The following is a 22023-nucleotide window of genomic DNA, read 5'->3' as shown; positions in this document are numbered from 1 at the left end:
TTTAATATTTATGTTTTTTTTAGACTCCTATTAAAGAAAAAAGTACTAGTGTCAATTCTAATATTTATGCTTTTTTAGCTGACTTCCTATTAAATGATTAAAGAAAAAAGTACTAATACCAATTTTAATATTTATTTTTTAATTTTTTACAGACATGTTTGATCATGTTTTTAGAGACTTCTTATTAAAGCAAAGAATATCAATTTTAATGTGCACGTTTTGTATAAATGTTACAAGAAGACAATCACATATTTGTATAGACGGATTTCTTATTGAAGTTTATGTCTCTGTGTCATGTGTATTTCTATTCTTAATTTCCATACTTCTGTTTTAATCTTAATTTATCTTGATTAAGACCAGCAAAATAGCAAAACTGTAAATAAATCCAAATAGGCACTGTCATCATTTAATAAAAATATACAATATTGCAGGGAAATGGTGAATTTTTTTAAATATATGTTAATGTTGAACGATATCCATCAAACCGGAGCGAGCACCTGTTACATTTACGGAAATTTTCATTGCTGTTCCGAGTTCGGATTTAGAGGCAGTGTCCTTGACAGCCAATCAAATTGATTTATTTTTACCAGTGCAGCTGAGCTGACTTACTTATTTTCCTGCAGCTGATCTACGTAGTAGAAGGATGTCATCGTCAGTTTTACGTGCGATACGACTTGGCAAGCAAGTAAGAAAATAAACCTGTTATGCTCGTACAATGTACTTCACAAAGAAATTAGTTGCAACAACACACAATTGTTAAAACAGTGTTGTTCTTATGTAAAAAGCTTTATTTAGTATCCTTTTGACCTATGTGGTCCCATTAATTTGGCATGACATAATGATAAAAGTAAGAAAATTCTGTTCAACATTTTGTACTAAAAATGTCTACTGAAGAAAATAAATCCTAGATAAACTCTGGAAACAAAATATACCCTTGTCCTTGAGATATTTTTTGTTGATTATATTATATAATAGAAATGGAACACTGTACAAAATGTACCTGCCAGGGTTGCTGAAGGGGATCAGATGAAGATTTCGCTCAGGGCTACAGACAACACATCAATAGCAGACTCAATGATTGTACTTAATTTTAACCATTTCAATCTGATTTTATTGGAAATACTGTATATAGCCTTTATAGGGGACTAGATTTGTAATGTCACCATGCATAGTCCAACAGAGTTTAAACCTTTAATAAAGTAATCCAACTCTTAATAATTAACACTTTGTTGGTTCTGCAGTAGTCTGAGATTACTCTGACGTCAAACGACGGTTTTGCCAGACAAGCTGGGGCCATGGGAGTTCAGAGCTCGTCCCATATCAAAAAGTTAATATATATGCCTGTCCAAAATAGATGCGCTACTTCGTCGCTTCTGGTGCCAACGGACGGCCTTGGAATTATATAAATTGGGTATTAATTTGTTAATTTTTCATTTATCTCTTCATTTATGTAAGTTTCACCTACCTGCCACACTTTATTGTCTCATATTTAGACAGTTTTCACAGTGGCCCACCGATTCTGGCATTTTGACTTTCATTTTGAAAGATTGTCTTGTGATCACTAGAAAAAAGTAAGGCACAATGGACTATGGGAAATGATGTATGCATATGACCCTAGGTCATTATGAATATATAATCTAACACCTCGCTCATTTACATTTAAGCAATGTAAATATCTGAGAGCTTCCGAATGTTATCATGGTTGGCACTAAATGCTTAATACCGATCTCCTGTTAATATAAGGAGGCTTTTAAATGTTAGTTATTGATCTCCTATAAGGAGGTGAAAAAAGTATAGATATTTGCATATTTTAGTCTCAAGGTCTTGTAACTTGACGTCCATTTGAAAATAAAAGTAAAAATGTCTGAATCGATGGGTCACTGTGAAAACTGTCTAAATATGAGAAAATAAAGGGTGGCAGGTAGGTGAAACTTACATTAATGAAGAGATATAAAAATGAACAAATTGATACCCGATTTATATAATTCCAAGGCTGTCCATTGGCACCAGAAGCAACGAAGCAGCGCATCTATTTTGGACGGGCAAATATCCACTTTTTGATATGGGACGAGCTCTGACGTCCCACGGCCCCAGCTTGTCTGGAAAAACAGACTTTGGACACCAGAGTAATCTCGGACTAGTTCTGCAGCTGTCTTTTGGAAGTTGTAATTTTGAAAACACAAATATACATGTAAATGTACATTTGCATGGGAAGACATTTTGTAATATATGTTTTCATTGCTTTTTACAATAATATTGTGTTGGTTTGAAGAGGCTAATATACAATATGTAGCTGTAGTTTCAAATATGGAATGGTTTCATACTATATATGACATTCATGATCTTTTGATAACACAGCCATTCTTAAAAGCTGGATGTATTCAATCATACATGTACTATTCTTAAGATAATACAATTCTATGTTTCTTATTGCACAATTTTATGTAATAAAAAAACTAAATTACTGATTGATAGTATTTCATTGACATAGTTTGAGTAGGAATTATTTCTGATTGTCAGCATGTTGGAGGACAAAGTGCACAAATTCTGTCTGCCATGCTGCAAAAGGTACAATGTACAAAATGTATATCAGTTTGTTTTGGTAGATATATAAATGTATAAAGTAACTATGATGTTTTATCCACAGGTTGGATTGAGCAGTCCTTCTCGGTTGTATGGTTCTGTATCCCCTGTAAGTATGAATTATATATTGCACAAGAACTGATCATGTTTGAACTTATATTTGTTGGAAAGATTGAACTTACTATTGTTACAATTCTTTCCTAAGGCATCAGCCTCATCTACCAGAGTGGAGACAGGGTTGCAACTAAATCTATACATCTGAAATATACAGAATAGTCACAAAATTTTCTCATCTTTGTGTTAATATGCACAATGAACTGAAAAAAAATTGGGTTGTATATTTAGAGCAGTTTATTCAGTATTGTTATGTGTTTACTTTACTACATTGGTTAGAGGTATAGGGGGAGGGTTGAGATCTCACAAACATGTTTAACCCCGCCGCATTTTTGCGCCTGTCCCAAGTCAGGAGCCTCTGGCCTTTGTTAGTCTTGTATTATTTTAATTTTAGTTTCTTGTGTACAATTTGGAAATTAGTATGGCGTTCATTATCACTGGACTAGTATATATTTGTTTAGGGGCCAGCTGAAGGACGCCTCCGGGTGCGGGAATTTCTCGCTACATTGAAGACCTGTTGGTTACCCTCTGCTGTTGTTTTTTATTTGGGCGGGTTGTTGTCTCTTTGACACATTCCCCATTTCCATTCTCAATTTTATTCAAGTAGAAATGTCAATAAGTTGACTATAAAATTAAAAAAGAAGATTTGTTATGATTGCCAATGAGACATCTCTCCACAAGAGACCAAATGACAAAATTAACAACTATAGGTCACCATATGGCCTTCAACAATGAGCAAAGCCTATACTGCATAGTCAGCTATAAAAGGCCCAGAAATGACAAATGTAAAACAAGTCAAACAAGTAAACTAACAGCCTAATTTATGTACAAAAAAAAACAAATATGTAACACATGAACAAACGACAACTACTAAATTACAGGCTCCTCAGATTTATAAAGAGTTCAGACTTCTGCTACAAATCATACAAAAACCACTATACTAACTGTCATAATCAAGAAACTAATAGCCAAAATGGTGGGAGTTTTTATTGATACTCTGCCCCTCTTTCATAGCATTGAAAAGACGAATACAAAAATCTAAGATTATACACCATGTGACATTTCAGCATTATTTCTGATGATTTATAATCAATTGTTTTTATTTTGCCGGAATGAATTACACTAATGAAAGTTTATTTTACTACAGGCGACAACAAAGCTGTTTATTGATGGAAAATTTGTTGAATCTAAGACAGATAAATGGATTGATGTACATAATCCTGTAAGTATTACATATTGTTACATGTGTAAATTGATGGAGGGTAAACATGATAAAAGGTTCACAATAAGTGTCAGCCATTTTCCATTTAACTTTTTCAATAAATAAAATATTTGGGTAATTTTGGTATCAAATGAAGCCTTAAGGACTTGTAATCACTGTAGAACTCTTGTTAAAAGTTTTTTGTGAATAATAATAAATAAAAAAATAATTAAGATAAAGAGTGCATATTTTCCCTGTTTCTCAAACCAGAAGTACCTGTTTTTTTGTACAACCCATCTTCTGCTCAACAGTGCACTCAAATATGCAATAAAAGGTATGTTGAATATTTTCAGCACAAGTCAGGATAAGGTATAGTTTTGACATGAAAATGACTTTCACTTTATCTAAACTTAATACCAAATAGCTATGAATGCTTGAAGTTGCAGAATCTAACATAGAAAGCAAGGGGGCTATTGATTAGTGGTGTAATTCCTTTAGAAAATAATGCTGATACACATACAAATATATAATTTTTTTAACTCTCTGTGTTACTATCATTTTGAACTCTGAAATACATGTATAGGTATATATACGTAATTGCAAAATGTGTTGTTAAAAAACTATCCAAGTTTGCATAATCCTGTATTTTGTGAATCAGAAATAAGATAATATTTTGTACATTGTAATTCCAAATTCTAATACAGTATCGATGGGTTTCAATTCTGGATGGTATAAATCTGCTACTGAAGAGGTCCTTTGGATGGAAATTGTCAATATTTGATAAATGTATAGAAAATTTTGAAGTTTAATCATAGAATAATTATATAAAGTATTCAAATTTCTCCATAAAAGTTCCATTATCCCGGCCAAATTTTTGTGAAATAATTCTTATTTACTTTTAATTGGTCTTTTACATGTGTGTTAACTGCCAATATTTTCTTATAGGCCACCAATGAAGTTGTGACAAGGGTACCAGAAGCTACGAGAGATGAAATGGAAACAGCTGCAGAATCATGCAAGAAAGCCTATGAAACATGGTCAAAAACCACAGTGCTCACCCGGCAGCAAGTTATGTTTAACTTACAGAATCTTATTAAAACAAATCTGGTAAGTGCTCACCCGGTAACAAGTTATGTTTAATTTACAGAATCTTATTAAAACAAATCTAGTAAGTGATCACCCGGCAACAAGTTATGTTTAATTTACAGAATCTTATCAAAACAAATCTGGTAAGTGCTCACCCTGCAACAAGTTATGTTTAACTTACAGAATCTTATCAAAACAAATCTGGTAAGTGCTCACCCGGCAACAAGTTATGTTTAACTTACAGAATCTTATCAAAACAAATCTGGTAAGTGCTCACCCTGCAACAAGTCATGTTTAACTTATAGAATATTATCAAAACAAATCTGGTAAGTGATCATCTGGCAACAACTTTATGTTTAATTTAATACAGAATATTATCATAGCAAATCTGGTAAGTAAATTTTTATTAAGCAGCAGAAAATAGAAATCATACTTACATTACTGATTTGATTGTTTTTATAATCGTTTGAAACTACATTAAATGTTGAAATAGAAATTAATTTTGATGCAAAGTAGAGAATAAATAATATGTAAAATTATCAAGAACAAATATTGGCCTGTTCAACAGGTTAATCACACTCTTCACAGACCATATACTGTGGATTCATTTATTTTTGTGGGGACCAATTTTCTTAAATGGAGAAAGATAGTATTTTTGTGTATATTTGATTTCATGGTTTTGAATAAATCTGCATAAGGCCAGGGTTTTTTAATTTGTTGGTTTACGGATTTTAGCCATGAAAAAGTCGGGTCGGTCGGTCGGGAAAAAAAAAGAAAAAAAATATTTTTCAAGACAGAAAAATATGTTCGATGACGGACGGACAAAGACAAAATTAAATCGTCATTTCACAAACATTAAAAATAGATTCGCGTAGCTCTTAATCAATTCCAGAAAACTTGGTGAAGCACGAAAACTGATAAAGAAAAAAAATGTAAAAACATCGTACGAAAATAAGTTTCAACACACGTGTCAAAAAACGCAATAGACTCGTCAACTGGAAAAACGAGAATATCCGGTTAATCTGTTGTCATGCATTCCCATTTTTTATCCAAATGGACGATATTTTTTTATTATCTATGAAACAAGAAAATTCCAAATGATTATTTAATATTCAGTACTTTAACTTGACGTCTTCCACCTGTCCACTATTTCTATCAGATGATGCATCTTACGGACTGATGACAAATACGGGAAACGAACTTATTGTGTAATTGGTTTTAAACACAGGTTTCGTTTCGCAAAATTATTTGCGCAAACGACATTTCAAGGTCAGTTATAATTGATTATTTTTAGAAACGTAAACTGGAAGTTTTATTTTTTCCCTACATAAAGTGTTATCAATTTTGTTAGTGATAAATGCATTTCATTTCATAAAAAACAGAATATTTTAATTATTTTTCAGGGATAATGCACTTGTTAGGGTCGGCGGAAATAAAAAAGCATGAAAAAGTGATTTTATTTTTATTCTGGAAATCGGTAAAATCGGGTCGGCGGATCTGTAAACCAACAAATTAAAAAATCGTGGCCTAAAAGGCTATAGGAAATTGTATTTGACTGACATCTTGGTTCCACTATAACAACCTGATCAATGAAAATAAGAACCCAATGATTAAAATGATATAACAGAGCTGTTATTTATTTCAATCTGGTTGAGATATCAATTTGTTATTAGGAAGATTTTATAATCTATTCATGGTTTTTTTTAAATGAGAAAAAAAACTGGAGGATATAATTGAGTGAGTGATTGATTAATGTCACTTATTGTTCAAAGAAAAGAATTTTTAATTTGAAATTCTACATTTGTGTATTTTCAGAAAGATATTGCCAAGAATATAACACTAGAACAAGGAAAGACAATTGTTGATGCTGAAGGTGATGTTACCAGAGGTTTACGTAAGTAAAACATGGGCATACTTTAAAGCACTATCTATCTCTTTTAAAGTATCAACAGTTTTATGAGAACCTAGGTGACCGAGTGGTCTAAGTAGTTACTACTGTAATCACTAGCCATTCAACACTGAGGTTGTGAGGGTTGTGAGTTCAAACCCTGCTCGTGCAGGTGCACTCGACCCCAATCTTAATTGACTAGGATTGTCAGTTTTCCTATCAGTCGTGGTTTTCTCCTGGCACTCAAACTTCTTCCATCAATAAAAACTGACCGCTACGAAATAGCCCAAGAAGTAATGATTAAAAGAGGTGTTAAAAACACAAAATTCAAATCAAATCAACAGTGTTAAGAAAGATTACCGAAACTTTTCTAGTTTTGTTTTGGCATCTCCTTTTATATATATCAAGTAACTAGCCAAAATTCTATCTTAAAAACCTTAGTAAGGACTTAGGAGCTTACCATAATTAAATATCTTGACTTTCACTGCACTTTACCTATACTTTAGGCAATGGTTGTTTGTTGAATGCCCCGACATTTATAAAAAGATCGCCCCATTTAGACATTGGACAATTTTTTTAACAAGAATTTCTGAAATTTGGTTTCAGCGATTATAAAAGTCAGCTAAACTGTGTGATGAGTTGATTCATCACTCAACAACTTCCTGTTTACCGAACACTTGTATCATTTTCCACATCATAGCCAAGTTTAAAATTTTTGCCACATTTTTCTGAGGAACTACAAAACATGGATTTCTAAAAGTTTGGTTTCAGAGTTTATATAAGTCAAATATACTGTATGATGAGTTTTCAGATTCATCACTCAACAACTTCCTGTTTACCTTATACTTTTAGTGGGCAAGGTATGTATCCAGTGGTCTCGTTAGCCCAAAATAGAAGGGCGCCACGCCCTTCTGCCCTAACACCGTTTTCTGAAAAACCCTTGTGCAGTTTTGGTAAAATTGCCTTTTGTTTCATCGATTTCTTATCAGAAGTTAAATTACATATATGACACCTGGTGATTGCCCCCAGGTAACAAGGTTAATCATGTCATTACAATCAATTATTGTGGATAAGACTTCAAAGGTGTTAATTACTAGGTAATTTAATTAAGACAATGTACCTTTTTGTCATAAATATAGTCACAATGGAAGAGTGTATGAATGAAGACTTTCATGAATTTAGAATTGAATTGAAGTAATCAACTTTGCCTTCACAGAAACATTGTCCATCTCAACTTGTGAGCGACAAGCAGACGTAAACCTGTTGGAAATTAATTTTGGAGTTACTTCCCCTGAAAAAGCTTATTACAAAATTGTGCTCCTAAAATATTATCTAGCACTAAAAATAGGAAAAAATAACCAATTGAATACAAAATTATATAAGAACGTTTCCTTAAGGATACTAACTGTCTTTGAACCTACAAAAAAAATATATTGCAATTTATTTTTGATAATCATACTTTTGGCAATCCATGTTTTATACATTCTCAAGTAAGAAATATGTATAAATAAATTGTTTGAATGGTGTCAAGCTATCAACTTACAAAAATGAAAGTGTGTAGTTAAACTCTCATCACAAATCAACATGATGAAGCTACACTAAATAATATATTCCTAAACACAAACAATAAAAAAAGTTTTGAGGGCCAAGCTCTAGATGAAAATTTTGAAATACAACTACTCTGTCAGTCATGTACATGTATGGTAAACTATGAGATGTTTAGTTTATGTTCATTTTTTTGGAAGGAGATGGGGTGGGGGAGAATAGTAAGTTTATTTTGCCTCTTTTGGTTAATAGTATGAATGTGTATTGCCATGTTATATGAACATGTAGTATGAATGACTTTTCTTATGCAAATTTTATAGAATAAATAATCATAACAACAACTTATGCATCTTTATTGACAATATATACAGTAAAAAAATATGTGAACTCGTGATACACGCAGGGACGTAGACAAAAGAAATGAGCAGTGCCTTCTCCTATCATAAAAAAGTGCCCTGCCCTTCACTGGCACCCTGCCCCTTTTGAATTCTAGCTAGAGCACTGGTATCATTAGTGAGCAGTAGATCACAGTTTCACTTGTTACTGCAGTTTTATTTCTACTAATTATAAACAATAACAGGCAAATGTTTAAATTGTTTAAAATTACACTTGAAATTTATGTAATTTCAGAGGTTGTTGAACATTGCTGCAGTATTACCTCATTACAGCTGGGAGAAACAATGCCTGGTATTGCAAAAGACATGGATACAATGAGTTTTAGAGTACCACTAGGTGTCACTGCTGGCATTACTCCATTCAACTTTCCTGCTATGATTCCTTTATGGGTAAGATATTTATCACTGCAAATTTGATTTGCAATATCATTCATCATGATTTGTATACCTTTGAGCATTTGATGTGAGCTGCTATTCAATTTTAAATAGTGCGAGTCACAAAATTAAAAAAAAGAGTTTTTAGATTAATAAAATTAGATTTATAGGGATGGATATCTGGTCAGATTTTAAAAAGCTGATATCTAAATACTGTCACAATCAAAAATTCAGGGCTCATTCTTGCAAGTTATTGGGGAAACTAAGTTTATTTTATACTACTGTAGGAGTCTTCCATTAAAATTTACCAAAAAGAGATCTGAAGTTGCTACGAAGTAAAGCAATGAACAGACATATTCTTTTTTAACAGTCAAAGCCGGTGTCTCTTTTTTACCCTAATTTTTGGGCATTATGTTTTCTGGTCTGTGCATCCGTCCGATCAACTTGAAACTTAGTACACATGTTCCCTATAAAATGATCTTTCTAATTGTAATGCCAAATTAGAGATTTTAACCAATTTAACAGTCCACTGAACATAGAAAATTATAGTGCGGATGGGGCATCTGTGTACTTGGGACACATTCTTGTTTTATGGGTTTTGATGATAACAATTTCACTTTGTTCTTATTATACAATTATGGCCCGTTGAAAAGGTGAATATCCAAAATTTTCAACATGAGAAGGTTATTTCAATGAGGGGGAAGCCCGAAGTGAAATAACTTTTAAGGGTCGACTATTTTGGATATTCATCGATTCTAAGGGGCCATAATTGTTTAATTATACCAAACTAACAGTGGAAAGGCCTTTCGAGCACTTTCTATATTTTTTAAACTTTACATAACAAAGTCAAAAATAAGCTGACGTTTAAAAATACATTTGTGTTCTATAATTTCTAAAATGTACAACAACAAAGGTAGAATCTTTTTGTAAAATATTGATGGCCCTGAAAAGGACCGTTACTCTATAAGAGCTATCATCAGCTGCTGGCACTCTATTCATGTCCAATGCCTTATTTCCTCGACTCTCAGTTGTCTTCCAGTGTAACATGAACACTGTTTATTTAGGTCTGTGAAGTCATTTTCATGGGAGATAACTCAAGTACAAATCAACAATCTTGAAAGGTTATTCGCCAGTGAAGAATAGGGTTATTCACCGCTGGTGGAAATTTTTAGGGTTATTCGTCCTTCCTTGCAATTGAATGAAAAACAACTAAATTATTCCATGTCACGTGATAACCTTTTACCCGATAGAATTGTTTAAAATATATGTAAGGTATAATAATCTTAATTGTATACCGGGTAATATTGTATTTTACAAAATGATAAACATTTTGATTTTGTTTATTAAATAGTAGGGAATAACATAAAGCCAAAGTATTTTATGTTGACTCCAAACTCATGTAACAGCATTGTTTTTTAACAGTTAGAAGAGGATGAGAAATAACATAACATAACTTCATTTTTTAAATATTTTTTTCAGATGTTTCCTACGGCACTTGTTTGTGGTAACACCATGATAATGAAACCATCAGAGAGAGATCCTGGAGCCTGTATGATGTTAGTGGAAATGGCAAAGGAGGCTGGTCTTCCTGATGGAACCCTCAATGTCATTCATGGAAGACACGATTGTAAGAACAGAACTCATTGTGTTAATGTAAAGATACATGTGATAAGGCTATGGTTGGCAATGACTGATATTTGTTGTAGAAAAAAAGTAAAATAACAAAAATACTCAAGTCCAAGGAGTTGTTAAAAAAAAAAAAATTCTTGCAAACTTGATGCTGTTGTATCATGTGGAACAAGACATAGCCCATTATTATTCTCCTGTCCCAAAGGAAGGGAAAGTTTGGTTTACATATATTTGTTAGTCTGTCTATGCATTAGTTGGTTCCAGGAACATTTCTGTCACATTCTTTTAAACAACTTAAAGTAAATGCTTTTTACATACCTACCAACTTTTGAAAGTGCCCATGGGGGTTTTAGTGCGCGACAACAATTTCAAAGGTTAAATTCTTTGCGATGTATTTTGCGTGTGCAGTTTTGTGGTGTAGAAAAAGTGTCATATTTGTATGATGAGCTTACAAGCCTTTTTCTTAAGTTTATTTGCATGATTCTAGTTATTATATCAGTAGAAAAGATGAGCATGTAGCTATAAGACCAGGATTTATTTATATTAAATGATTGTTGGCTTTTCCAATTTAAAATTATGCTTAAAGAAGGACCTTTATCAAGTTGGGAACAACACCTAGGGGTAACCCCTAAATGTAAGACCATTAAAACCCACTTTTTAACAAATGAGCACATATTCATACTATCTGAAGAAATTTTCCAAAAGAACCACAAATGTTACGTATACATCTTATCATCTATCTGGTATATATGGTCAACACATGTACAATACAGTCCAACCTCGTTGTGTCGAAGTCGAAGGGAACGGACCAAAGTATTCGACTCATCCGAGGTCGAGTGTGTCGTCATAAATTTTGAATAGATATAGGAAGATGTGGTGTGAGTGCCAATGAGACAACTCTCCATACAAATAACAATTTAAAAAGTAAACCATTATAGGTTAAAGTACGGCCTTCAACACGGAGCCTTGGCTCACACCGAACAACAAGCTATAAAGGGCCCCAAAATTACTAGTGTAAAACCATTCAAACGGGAACACCAACGGTCTAATCTATATAAACAAAACGAGAAACGAGAAACACGTATATATTACATAAACAAACGACAACTACTGTACATCAATGAATGCATGAAATAGGGTATGAGATGTGTGTAAACTAAATACAATGAACAGTGTGCCTTTTTTTTCGATTTGAGACTTTATAATTGTGTATTCAATCTCCACTTTTGGTCCTTCATAATAATTAAAAACACAAGTACAGATACAAATCATGCACAAATAAAATCAATAGTCTACACAAATACAAAAATGTATTTACAAAGGTCAGTCACTATAAATTATGAAATCACTCGCAGCACGAAATAAGTTCTGAACAGTCTCTGAAGAGGTCGTCTGCTTTACATTAAATTATCATGAATTTATTATAATTGTCCTAATCCTTTTATCTATTGTAATTAATGAGTTTTAAATCTAACAATTCATTTAATCTCGGGTTGGGCCATTTAAATTCGTTTCGTTTTTATCTCGGGTGAAAAATGTTCAACACACTAACATTCCCCTTGAACGATCATCTAAGGTGTTAATTAGCGGTCACCATAAACATGTCATTTTAACTGTTATACAAACAAGTTTGTTTACTCAGCTTTAATCTATTTTGAAAATGATTAGTTGACATAAGAAATACATCCATTTTAAATTTTATCATTAGGTCTGCATCTTTCGAAAATTCTTACTTTCGAAGTTCGAGACATCAGGGTCAATTTCCATTAATTTTACTTCGACGGGACTATAAAATTTACTTGACTTAACCAAGTATTCGAATCAACCGAGTTCGACTCATCAGAGGTAATTATGCATTGTTCAAACTGGAATTTTACCGGGACCAAGAAATTACTTCGACTCATCAGAGTTTTCGACACAACCGAGTTCGACACAACGAGTTTCGACTGTAGTTTTGAAATGCTCTTAGACTTAAATCTTCTTTATTTTTCAAAATAATTGGACCCCTCATTTAGAAAAGTTTTTCCAAATAAAATGAATTTTCCCATTTTTAAGTTCAAAAATCTAAATTTTTCTAATTTATTTTTTACAATAGTAAAATTACCCCTGGTCTTAGGGACAGTCCCTCATTTAAGGGGTACCCCTCATGTGGGGGGTTGTTCTAAACCTGTTTGGTGGGTCCTTGTGAAAAATAAAGAATAGTACATTGTTCTTTAAATCATTTGGTAATGTAATTGAATACATAAATAACATATGTTACAGCAAGTGTAATTTCAATAAATTAGTGAATAAACTACTATTTATTATCTTTATGGTAGTACTGCATCATTCAATTTTGTCAATCAGCCATTTTTTTATTCTTAATCTGTGTAAGAACCTCATTAAGTGTGCCATGTTCACGATTTTACAATTCTGACTAACACACAGATGAATACAACACAGGTTCAAAATCTAGCATGTTAGAATAATCTTGAGAGAAAACATTTTTGATTGGCTCATTAAATTGATCAAGAGAAACACTGAATTTGATTGGCTGAACATGATTTTCATCCCTTGGACACAGTTCAAAATCGAGAACAATGAAATTTTTCGTGTAGATTTTCACAAAATTGTGTTTTAGAGGTTTTTTCACGACGGTGCAATCGTGACAAAGGGTCAAAATCGTGTAGTATACGCCTAAATCGTGAAAGTTGGCAGGTATGTTTTTATATACTTCACCAAGCTTTATCTGTTTCTTTCTAGGTTATGATATATTTTTTTAAGTTCCTTCCATGTTATACAATGGTAAGAACGTCACTTTTAACAAATATTTTTTTCTGTATTTTACAGCTGTGAATTTCATCTGTGATCATCCAGCAATAAAAGCTATTTCATTTGTTGGATCTGACCAAGCTGTAAGTTATCTGCATGTAAATTCTACTATTTTTACGAAACTGAGAAATTACTTATTGAATTGAACATCTTAGATGGATGCTATTTATATAATCGAAAATTAAACTTGATAGTTTTCTGAGAGAGAAAAAAAAAAAAAAAAAAAAAAAAAAAATTTGGTCAATGTTCAACTTAGATCTAACATATTGTCAATGGCTTTTAAATTATTTCAATAATCCAACATTTTCACAGTTTAAATTGTATTATAGAACAAGACCTTTAAAAGGCAATCTTACCTTTGTCAAGTAAAATCAGAGACTTTATTGATTATTCACAATACATATCAATTTTAGTGAGTTCTAAACTGAAAATGACAAAGTAATAGAGAATCGTTTTCATTTTAGGGAAGTTACATATATGAGAGAGGATCAAAGAATGGAAAGAGAGTCCAGTCAAATATGGTAGGTTAACATTAGCATGATAAGTTGTAAAAATATTTGATACATTTTGTCTTTAGAGATGTGGCTGAATGCATTGAAATTTTTCAACTTAAAATAACATTATGTATCTGATCTAAATCAATCTCCATTACATTTTACTAGCTTTCTTTCACTCTACTTGACAGATAGCTATTCAAATATGTAAACTTGAATGGACTGATGTCATTTAAATGTTTTATATAGCTACTGCCTAAACAATTTAAATGAAACTTTAAAAGATTGTTTTTTTTTATTACAGGGAGCCAAAAATCATGGAGTTATTATGCCAGATGCAAACAAAGAAAACACACTAAATCAGGTTAGTTTTTATTGTGTCAAATATAAGATGTGTTGAATTTGCAATTAAGATTTATTCCAATCTTTCTTTCAAAAGTGAAAGAATTTCTAAATATGTTGTGAGGATCAACAAATACATAGGATTTATATATATATATAGTGAATGAATTCTTGACACAAAATCAATATGTGCACATTAAAATAAAGAAAGATTTTATTCCTGTTCATGTTCCAAAAGTCACTGAGGCCTTCAAAATAGGGCAACAACTCTCCTCCCTGCAAGTTTAAGATGGCTCCTAGCAACAGTTTGAGCAGAATTTCATTCTAGATGTACATTAAAGGACACAGTTGCAGAGAAATTTCAACAAATTGCGAACAAAATATACAAAGATATTGAACTAATACTGACAAAAAAAACAAGAAAAATTGAATCTTAAAATTATACAGATTCAATATAAACTAGATTAACATGAGGCTTGTCATAATATATGTTAGATACCTTGGCAGGTAAGTACATATAAATGTGGTAAACAAATTAAGTGAACTGAATATAAGTTTCAGTATGAAAACTGGCCAAAAAGAAAGAAAAAAAGAAGCACACAAATAACAAAAATTATTTTTAAAATGAATACACCATTATAATAAAAATATAAGAGCATACATCTCAGAAACTGATTTAGGTGGGGCCTCCCTTTCGAGGAAAAAAAAAAGGTTAATTATAGGGAATCACTGAAGCTTGACAATAACAGTGTATACATGTGGAAGGTTTAAAAATGTTTTCCTGTGCTATAGATGCAGTGGCGGATCCATAAATTTTATAAGAGCTGGCCTTCTCTGAGGCAGTTAGTGGGCCCCTCTTATAAAATTTCTGGATCGGCCACTGCATCTATAGCACAGGAAAACATTTTTCAACCTTCAACATATATGCACTGTAACTTTTAACTTTTAACATATTGGTTTTTAGTTGATAGGTGCAGCCTTTGGAGCAGCAGGACAAAGATGTATGGCTTTGTCTACAGCAATCTTTGTTGGAGAGGCAAAGGAATGGATACCAGAACTTATAGAGAAGGCCAAAAAACTCAAAGTTAATGCAGGTTTGTATTACCATTTTTCTCATGCTTGTATTACCATTTTTCTCATGCTTGTATTACCATTTTTCTCATGCTTGTATTACCATTTTTCTTATGTTTGTATTACCATTTTTCTCATGTTTGTATTACCATTTTTCTCATGCTTGTATTACCATTTTTCTCATGTTTGTATTACCATTTTTCTCACGTTTGTATTACCATTTTTCTCATGTTTGTATTACCATTTTTCTCATGTCTGGTGATAACTACTACTTACTTTTGACAATTGTTTAGAAATAAGTGTAATTTTAGGTTCCATGAAGAATAAATCTCATGTAATTTGACTGTAATTGATTTGTAAGACTTTCCTCAAAAAGTAGGCGTGTTTAACATGCCTTGACCGATAACTTTAACAAGTTGTAGGTTAAGCTATGATAATGACAGAGCAATCATCCATTGAAAAATTTAAGATTTTATTCGGTAACTCCTTGGTTTTATTTTCTTAGTTTGACTAGTTTATGTAGCTTCTTATCTTACATGGTCCATCAATTTTGATTTTGATTAGATTTTTGGTGTTTTAACACCACTTTTAAGCACTGCATTTGGGCTATTTTGTGACGGCCAATTTTTATTGGTGGAGGAAGTCAGAGTGCCTGGAGAAAACCACCGACCTTTGATAGGAAAACTGACAATCCTAGTCAATTAAGATTGGAGTCGAGTGCACCCACACGAGTAGGATTCGAACTCACAACTTCAGTGTTGACTGGCTAGTGATTACAGTGGTAACTACTTAGACCACTCGACCACCAAGGCCCCATCAATATAGAAAGATTTGCATTATGATTTTATAAATTTATATAGCATTCAATTTTTTTTCTTCTAAATATAGGAAATGAACCAGATGCTGATATAGGACCACTCATTTCACCTGAATCTAAGAATAGAGTTTGTGAATTGGTCCAGAGTGGTGTTGATGAAGGAGCACAACTGTTGTTAGATGGTAGAGATATTACAGTCAAAGGTTATGAACAAGGAAACTTTGTTGGACCTACCGTTTTGCACTATGTCAAGGTAAAACACCATCTAGACAATGGTACTCTGTAGACTAACTCAATTTTCCATATTAGCAAGTAGGGAAGATGTGAATGAAAATAGTCAAAATTAAACTTGGATTGTCTTTACTGTATAATGAATACACAGAAAATAAGAAAATATTGATTTGCAATTGCCAGACAAAGGTTAAAAATGTAAAAATGAATCTGCAATAATAAGTTGGTTAACAATGTGCATAACATAGATACATGTACTGACCAATAAAATATGATAATAAATTATATACAGTACATTTTTCATCGAAAATATAAATCGTTTAGAATTTGAAGGCTCTCTATTCTTTTAACTTCTTAAGTGATAATTGCTTAACATTCAAGATTCTTTTCCATGCTAAGTTGAAGTCGTATTGATAATTTGTAATAAATCCATATTTGGGGAAGGTGGTGGTTTCAATGTTGTTGAGCACTTGCACGAAATATATGTTCAAATATTCTTTTTCATGGATAAATCTATCAGATTTTGTAATATATTTAGAATGCATTGCATCCTTTTTACTAGAAGATCTTTCAATTATTAGCTTCTCAAAGGAATACAAGTTGAAAACCATTTCTGTGTTCTGTATTTCTGAAATTATGACTAAAAGAGGGACGAAAGGTACCAAAGGGACAGTCAAACTCATAAATCTAAAACAAACTGACAACACCATGGCTAAAAATGAAAAAGACAAACAAAAAAACAGCACACATGACACAACATAGAAAACTAAAGAATAAACAACACGAACCCCCCAAAAAACTAGGGGTGATCTCAGGTGCTCCGGAAGGGTAAGCAGATACTGCTCCACATGTGGCACCCGTCGTGTTGCTTATGTGATAACAAATCCGGTAAATAGTCTAATTCCGTAGGTCACATTCGTGAAAGGGAAGGGGATTGTAGTTATGACATAAGGAACATATCTGATATCATTTGTGGAACGGTTATTCAATAACGGTCAACCAACTTGTGATGGCATCCGTAAAATTTACGAAGGGATGATTTCAACTTCACAATTTGGAACTCTTGGTTTAATAGCTTCCTTGTGAGCAGCAACCCTCTATCAAGAAAATCATGATAGGAAATGCAAGCACAGGAATATCGTATCAATTGGGAGATATATTCCCCGTACGCAGGTGCTGCTGGAATGTTGCTACTTAGAAATGGAAAGTTCACAATTTGAAAGCTGAAATCATCTCTTTTGTCGTAAAGTTTTGTTTTCAACCGACCCTCATTGTCAATTTCTAGATGTAAGTCAAGATATGAGGCGACTTAACTGTATCTGTGGTATCCTTTATCTCTAGCTCGATGGGATAGATGCGTTCCACATAGTCACCAAATTTTGAATTATTTAGTGAAAGAACATCATCTATATAGCGGAAAGTATAGTTAAAGGAAATTGCTAACTTCTTATCTTTCTTCCTAAGAAGTTCCTGCATGAAGTCAGCCTCATAATAATAAAGAAACAAGTCGGCAAGTAGAGGGGCACAGTTTGTTCCCATTGGAATTCCGACACTAACTTGTGACTTTTCAATTTGTCAACTTTGCTCATTCTTTGCAAAATGAAACAAAAGTTCTCTTAGGGCCGAGAAAAAAAAGATCCGTGTTTCCAGTAACCCGACCGACCCTGTTTTTTTAGCCCCGACCCTAACACTTTTTTATTGGATCTTCCAAAAAAAAAAAAAAAAAATTTATCAACCGACCCTGTTTTTGACACAGGCTTCTGATAGATGACATAATATTTTTTCTCTCTTGCTTCCTCTTGCATAGAAAGCCAGTAAAACATTTTATTAATGTCAAAAGGTATTCCAAATAGGTTAAAATCCAAGAAATTTGCACAGCAGGTGCTTCAAAAACATTGCAAATGGCACACTTCCGGTTTTTGAAACTAATTACGGATCCGGACTTGGAAAAAACATGATAATTTTCCGGATTTCATTTACGATGTCAAAAAAAAAAAAAAAAAAAAAAAAAAAGAATTCCGACCTACCGACCCTATTTTTCAAAATGATGTTACCAGAAACACATATCTTTTTTTTTTAGGCCTAATGATAAAAAAAATAACAAATATAAACACTATTGTTATAATTAGCACAAAATTATCGATATTCGAATTCTTTAAAAAATGTGTAATGATTGAATTTTCACAGCCTGAAATGAAATGTTACACAGAGGAAATATTTGGTCCCGTGTTGGTCAGTATGGAGGTTGAAACTTTAGATGATGCCATTAATATGATTAATGCTAATCCCTATGGAAATGGAACAGCAATCTTTACTAACAATGGCGCCACAGCCAGAAAGTTTACAATGGATACTGATGTTGGACAGGTATGTATTTGATTGGATGATATTTTTTATGCCCAACCTACAATAGTAGAGGGGCATTATGGTTTTAGGTCAGTGCATCCGTTCGTTTTCTGTCCCACTTCAGGTTAAAGTTTTTGGTCAAGGTAGTTTTTGATAAAGTTGAAGTCAACTTGAAGAAACTTTGTACTCATGTTCCCAATGGTATGATCTTTCTGATTTTAATGCCTAATTAGAGTTTTGACCTCGATTTCAAGGTCCATTCAACATTGAAAATGATAGTGTGAGTGGGGCATCTGTTTATTATGGATACATTCTTGTTTCAATATCATTTTGATCAAACTATGGTTAAAGCAGTGAGGTAAAGTAAAAAAGAACAGTTAAAGCATAAATATTCTATATTGTCGAGTACATTCTTGATCAAATATGTGAAAGAAAGACTAAGTATATTATATAACATTTTTTTGGTCAATTGATGACCTTTTAACATCATTCAGAGTGAAGAAGTTTTGTATTTTTCATTGCTATTAAAACATTCTTGGGTTGTTTCAAGAAGAGAAATATTAACACTTGTTTTGTTTTATTTTCAGTACACTGAGAGATGTAATATGTTCCTGTGTTGAATAATTTAAATAATTTCAAAAAGTTTATGTGATTTAGATTGAAGATTGTGTGCTCAAGCCATTGAAAACCTATATCATTTGTTTCAGGAATACAAATAAACAAAAAATGAACACCTCTGCTGTGATGCTCTATTTAGTGAAGATATTGAAGAACTTAGAAACAAATATTTGCAATTAAGATCATTTATCATAAATGATTCATAACTATTTGCTTTGTTATATATGTTGTGTATATTTTACTGTAACAATACTAATTATCTAGCATATTACAATAAACTGGTATGCTGTCCAAAATTGATAAGGGCTATTCCAGAAAAAAATGTATGGGGGTTGGAGGGCAGTTTTTGTCAGCACCTGCCACCCAGACAATTGTAATTGAGAATTATAGTGCATTATAGTGTGAAAAGTTGCTCTGATACCCATCACCCATGTATTATTAATATAATGTGCCTTCCAACCCCCATACATTTTTTTCTGGAATAGCCCTAATATATTTCTCAACAGTTAAGAAGACTAAGAAAGACATAAGGTTTCCTATAAATAATTCAACTTGGTAATTTTATGCTCTGTCCTTGCATTTATTTTAATATCTTTTTATAATTAGGTTGGAGTGAATGTACCTATCCCAGTGCCTTTACCTATGTTCTCCTTCACTGGTTCTAGAGGATCATTTAAGGGTGACCAGAACTTCTATGGAAAAGCTGTAAGTAGTATACATATCTCATTTATAGCAATAACTATTAATGACTCTTACTGGTTTAGAATCAGTTACCATCATGAATATTGATAGTAACAAATACAGTATTGTGTGATGATCTTTGCATAATATTTATGGGTAGGAGGACCATTTACCTACACTTTTGAATCAAACCACAAAATGTTTTAAAATTTGAAATTTACACTTGTTTTTGAATTTGAAAAAAAAAAATCTTTAGCAAGCTTCAATAGTTATTTCCTTTCTCTGAAAAAAGCTATTTTGCCCAAATCTAGAATGTTGTGTCCCTGCATGTGTATATTTCGACGATGAGTGAACAGAACAGAAATTTAAATATTTTTTTCTTAATCAGATCAAACAGAACAAAAGAGTTTACAAATTTCTTCTTAGAACAAGAATACTTTGAAATGCAGAAAATCATAAAATAGGAAAATGTTGTATGCATATAATTGAAATGTAAATAATCAGAACAAAATTTTTATATTGAAAAAAAAAAACTGGCTAATTTTTATCCAAATAATTTTCATGTTACTGCTTATAGCATGTTCACTTACAATGTCTTTTGTTTGTATAATAAATTTATGGTAAAACATATACCATATCTTTTACAGGGAGTAAACTTTTACACACAGTTAAAAACAGTCACACAGATGTGGAGATCAGATGATGCAGATTTATCGTCTAAAGCTAGTCCATATGCCATGCCAATCATGAAATAAACAAACTAACATTGCATAATATTTAATTTGGGAATTCGGTAAACTGTTATAATCAGATATACATAGATGTGGCATTGCTGAATTAGAAAATTTAAGTTGATGGTAGTATTTTCAGACTTGCTCACTTGAACAAAATTTCTTGTTTTTGAAGTGCTATTAATATATACATTTTTATATGTATTTTATTGAGATTTATACAAGTGATAAGCATTTGCATTTTGTATATTAATTAGATTATACAGAATTGTTATGGAATTTATATGATACTTTTATATCATTTATTTTATTAAATGATGAACGAAATATTTATACACATTCACATTTGTAAATAAACCACTTATAAAGAATGATATCATGTCTCTTTTTCATTTTCTAAGATGCTGGCGTACTGATTAATTATATAGTTTTATTACTCAAAAATTCATACACTATGGTGAACCAAATTTTATCATAAATATAAAATGTCATGAATATGTCAAACTCTGATCTTTTCTGATGCGAAATAAGGAAAACTGTGAAATTAAATTGCTTCTCAGTATACTTTAAAGGGGATATATAGCCTTCAATTGAGAATGGAAATAAGGAATGTGTCAAAGAGACAACAACCCTACCAAAGAGCAGAAACAGCCAAAGGCCACCATTGGATCTACAATACAGCAAGAAAATCCTGCACCCAGAGGCTGGCTTTAGCTGGCCCTTTCAACAACAATATGTACTAGTACTAGTGAAATGGATGTCACATTAAACTCTGAAACGTATAAATCAACTAAAAAAACAAACCAGACAAGACTAAGGCTCCTGACTTTGAACGAAAGCAAAAATGCAAAAAAAAACATCATGAATATGTCAAACTCTGATTTTTTTTTATGTGAAATTAAATTGCTTCTTAGTATACTGGAAAGGGGGTATATAGCTTACAATTGAGAATGGAAATAAGGAATGTGTCAAAGAGACAACAACCCTACCAAAGAGCAGAAACAGCCAAAGGCCACCATTGGATCTACAATACAGCAAGAAAATCCTGCACCCAGAGGCTGGCTT

At 32.3% G+C, this 22023-nt stretch overlaps 1 protein-coding gene across 3 annotated transcripts; it reads left to right on the top strand.

The window, feature by feature from the left end:
• Positions 1 to 539: 539 nt before the first annotated feature.
• LOC143068811 (putative methylmalonate-semialdehyde/malonate-semialdehyde dehydrogenase [acylating], mitochondrial) lies at positions 540 to 21332 on the top strand. Of its 3 annotated transcripts, XM_076243116.1 has the most exons (15): positions 540 to 685; positions 2648 to 2692; positions 3845 to 3919; positions 4844 to 5005; positions 6800 to 6878; positions 9048 to 9202; positions 10667 to 10814; positions 13646 to 13710; positions 14092 to 14148; positions 14426 to 14485; positions 15428 to 15557; positions 16423 to 16604; positions 18770 to 18949; positions 20153 to 20251; positions 20875 to 21332. In XM_076243116.1, exons 1-15 carry the CDS (start codon positions 644 to 646, stop codon positions 20980 to 20982), a joined length of 1587 nt encoding a protein of 528 aa, XP_076099231.1. In that variant the 5' UTR covers positions 540 to 643; the 3' UTR covers positions 20983 to 21332. The 3 variants fall into 3 exon arrangements, with proteins under 3 accessions (XP_076099231.1, XP_076099233.1, XP_076099234.1); XM_076243118.1 differs by lacking the exons at positions 540 to 685; positions 2648 to 2692; positions 3845 to 3919; positions 4844 to 5005 and adding an exon at positions 5009 to 5066; XM_076243119.1 differs by lacking the exons at positions 540 to 685; positions 2648 to 2692; positions 3845 to 3919; positions 4844 to 5005 and adding an exon at positions 5198 to 5249.
• Positions 21333 to 22023: the final 691 nt, after the last annotated feature.

This window comes from Mytilus galloprovincialis, chromosome 3 (genome assembly GCF_965363235.1).
Source record: "Mytilus galloprovincialis chromosome 3, xbMytGall1.hap1.1, whole genome shotgun sequence".
Classification (NCBI taxonomy): Eukaryota; Metazoa; Mollusca; class Bivalvia; order Mytilida; family Mytilidae; genus Mytilus; species Mytilus galloprovincialis.
This window is presented reverse-complemented; position numbering and strand designations above follow the sequence as displayed.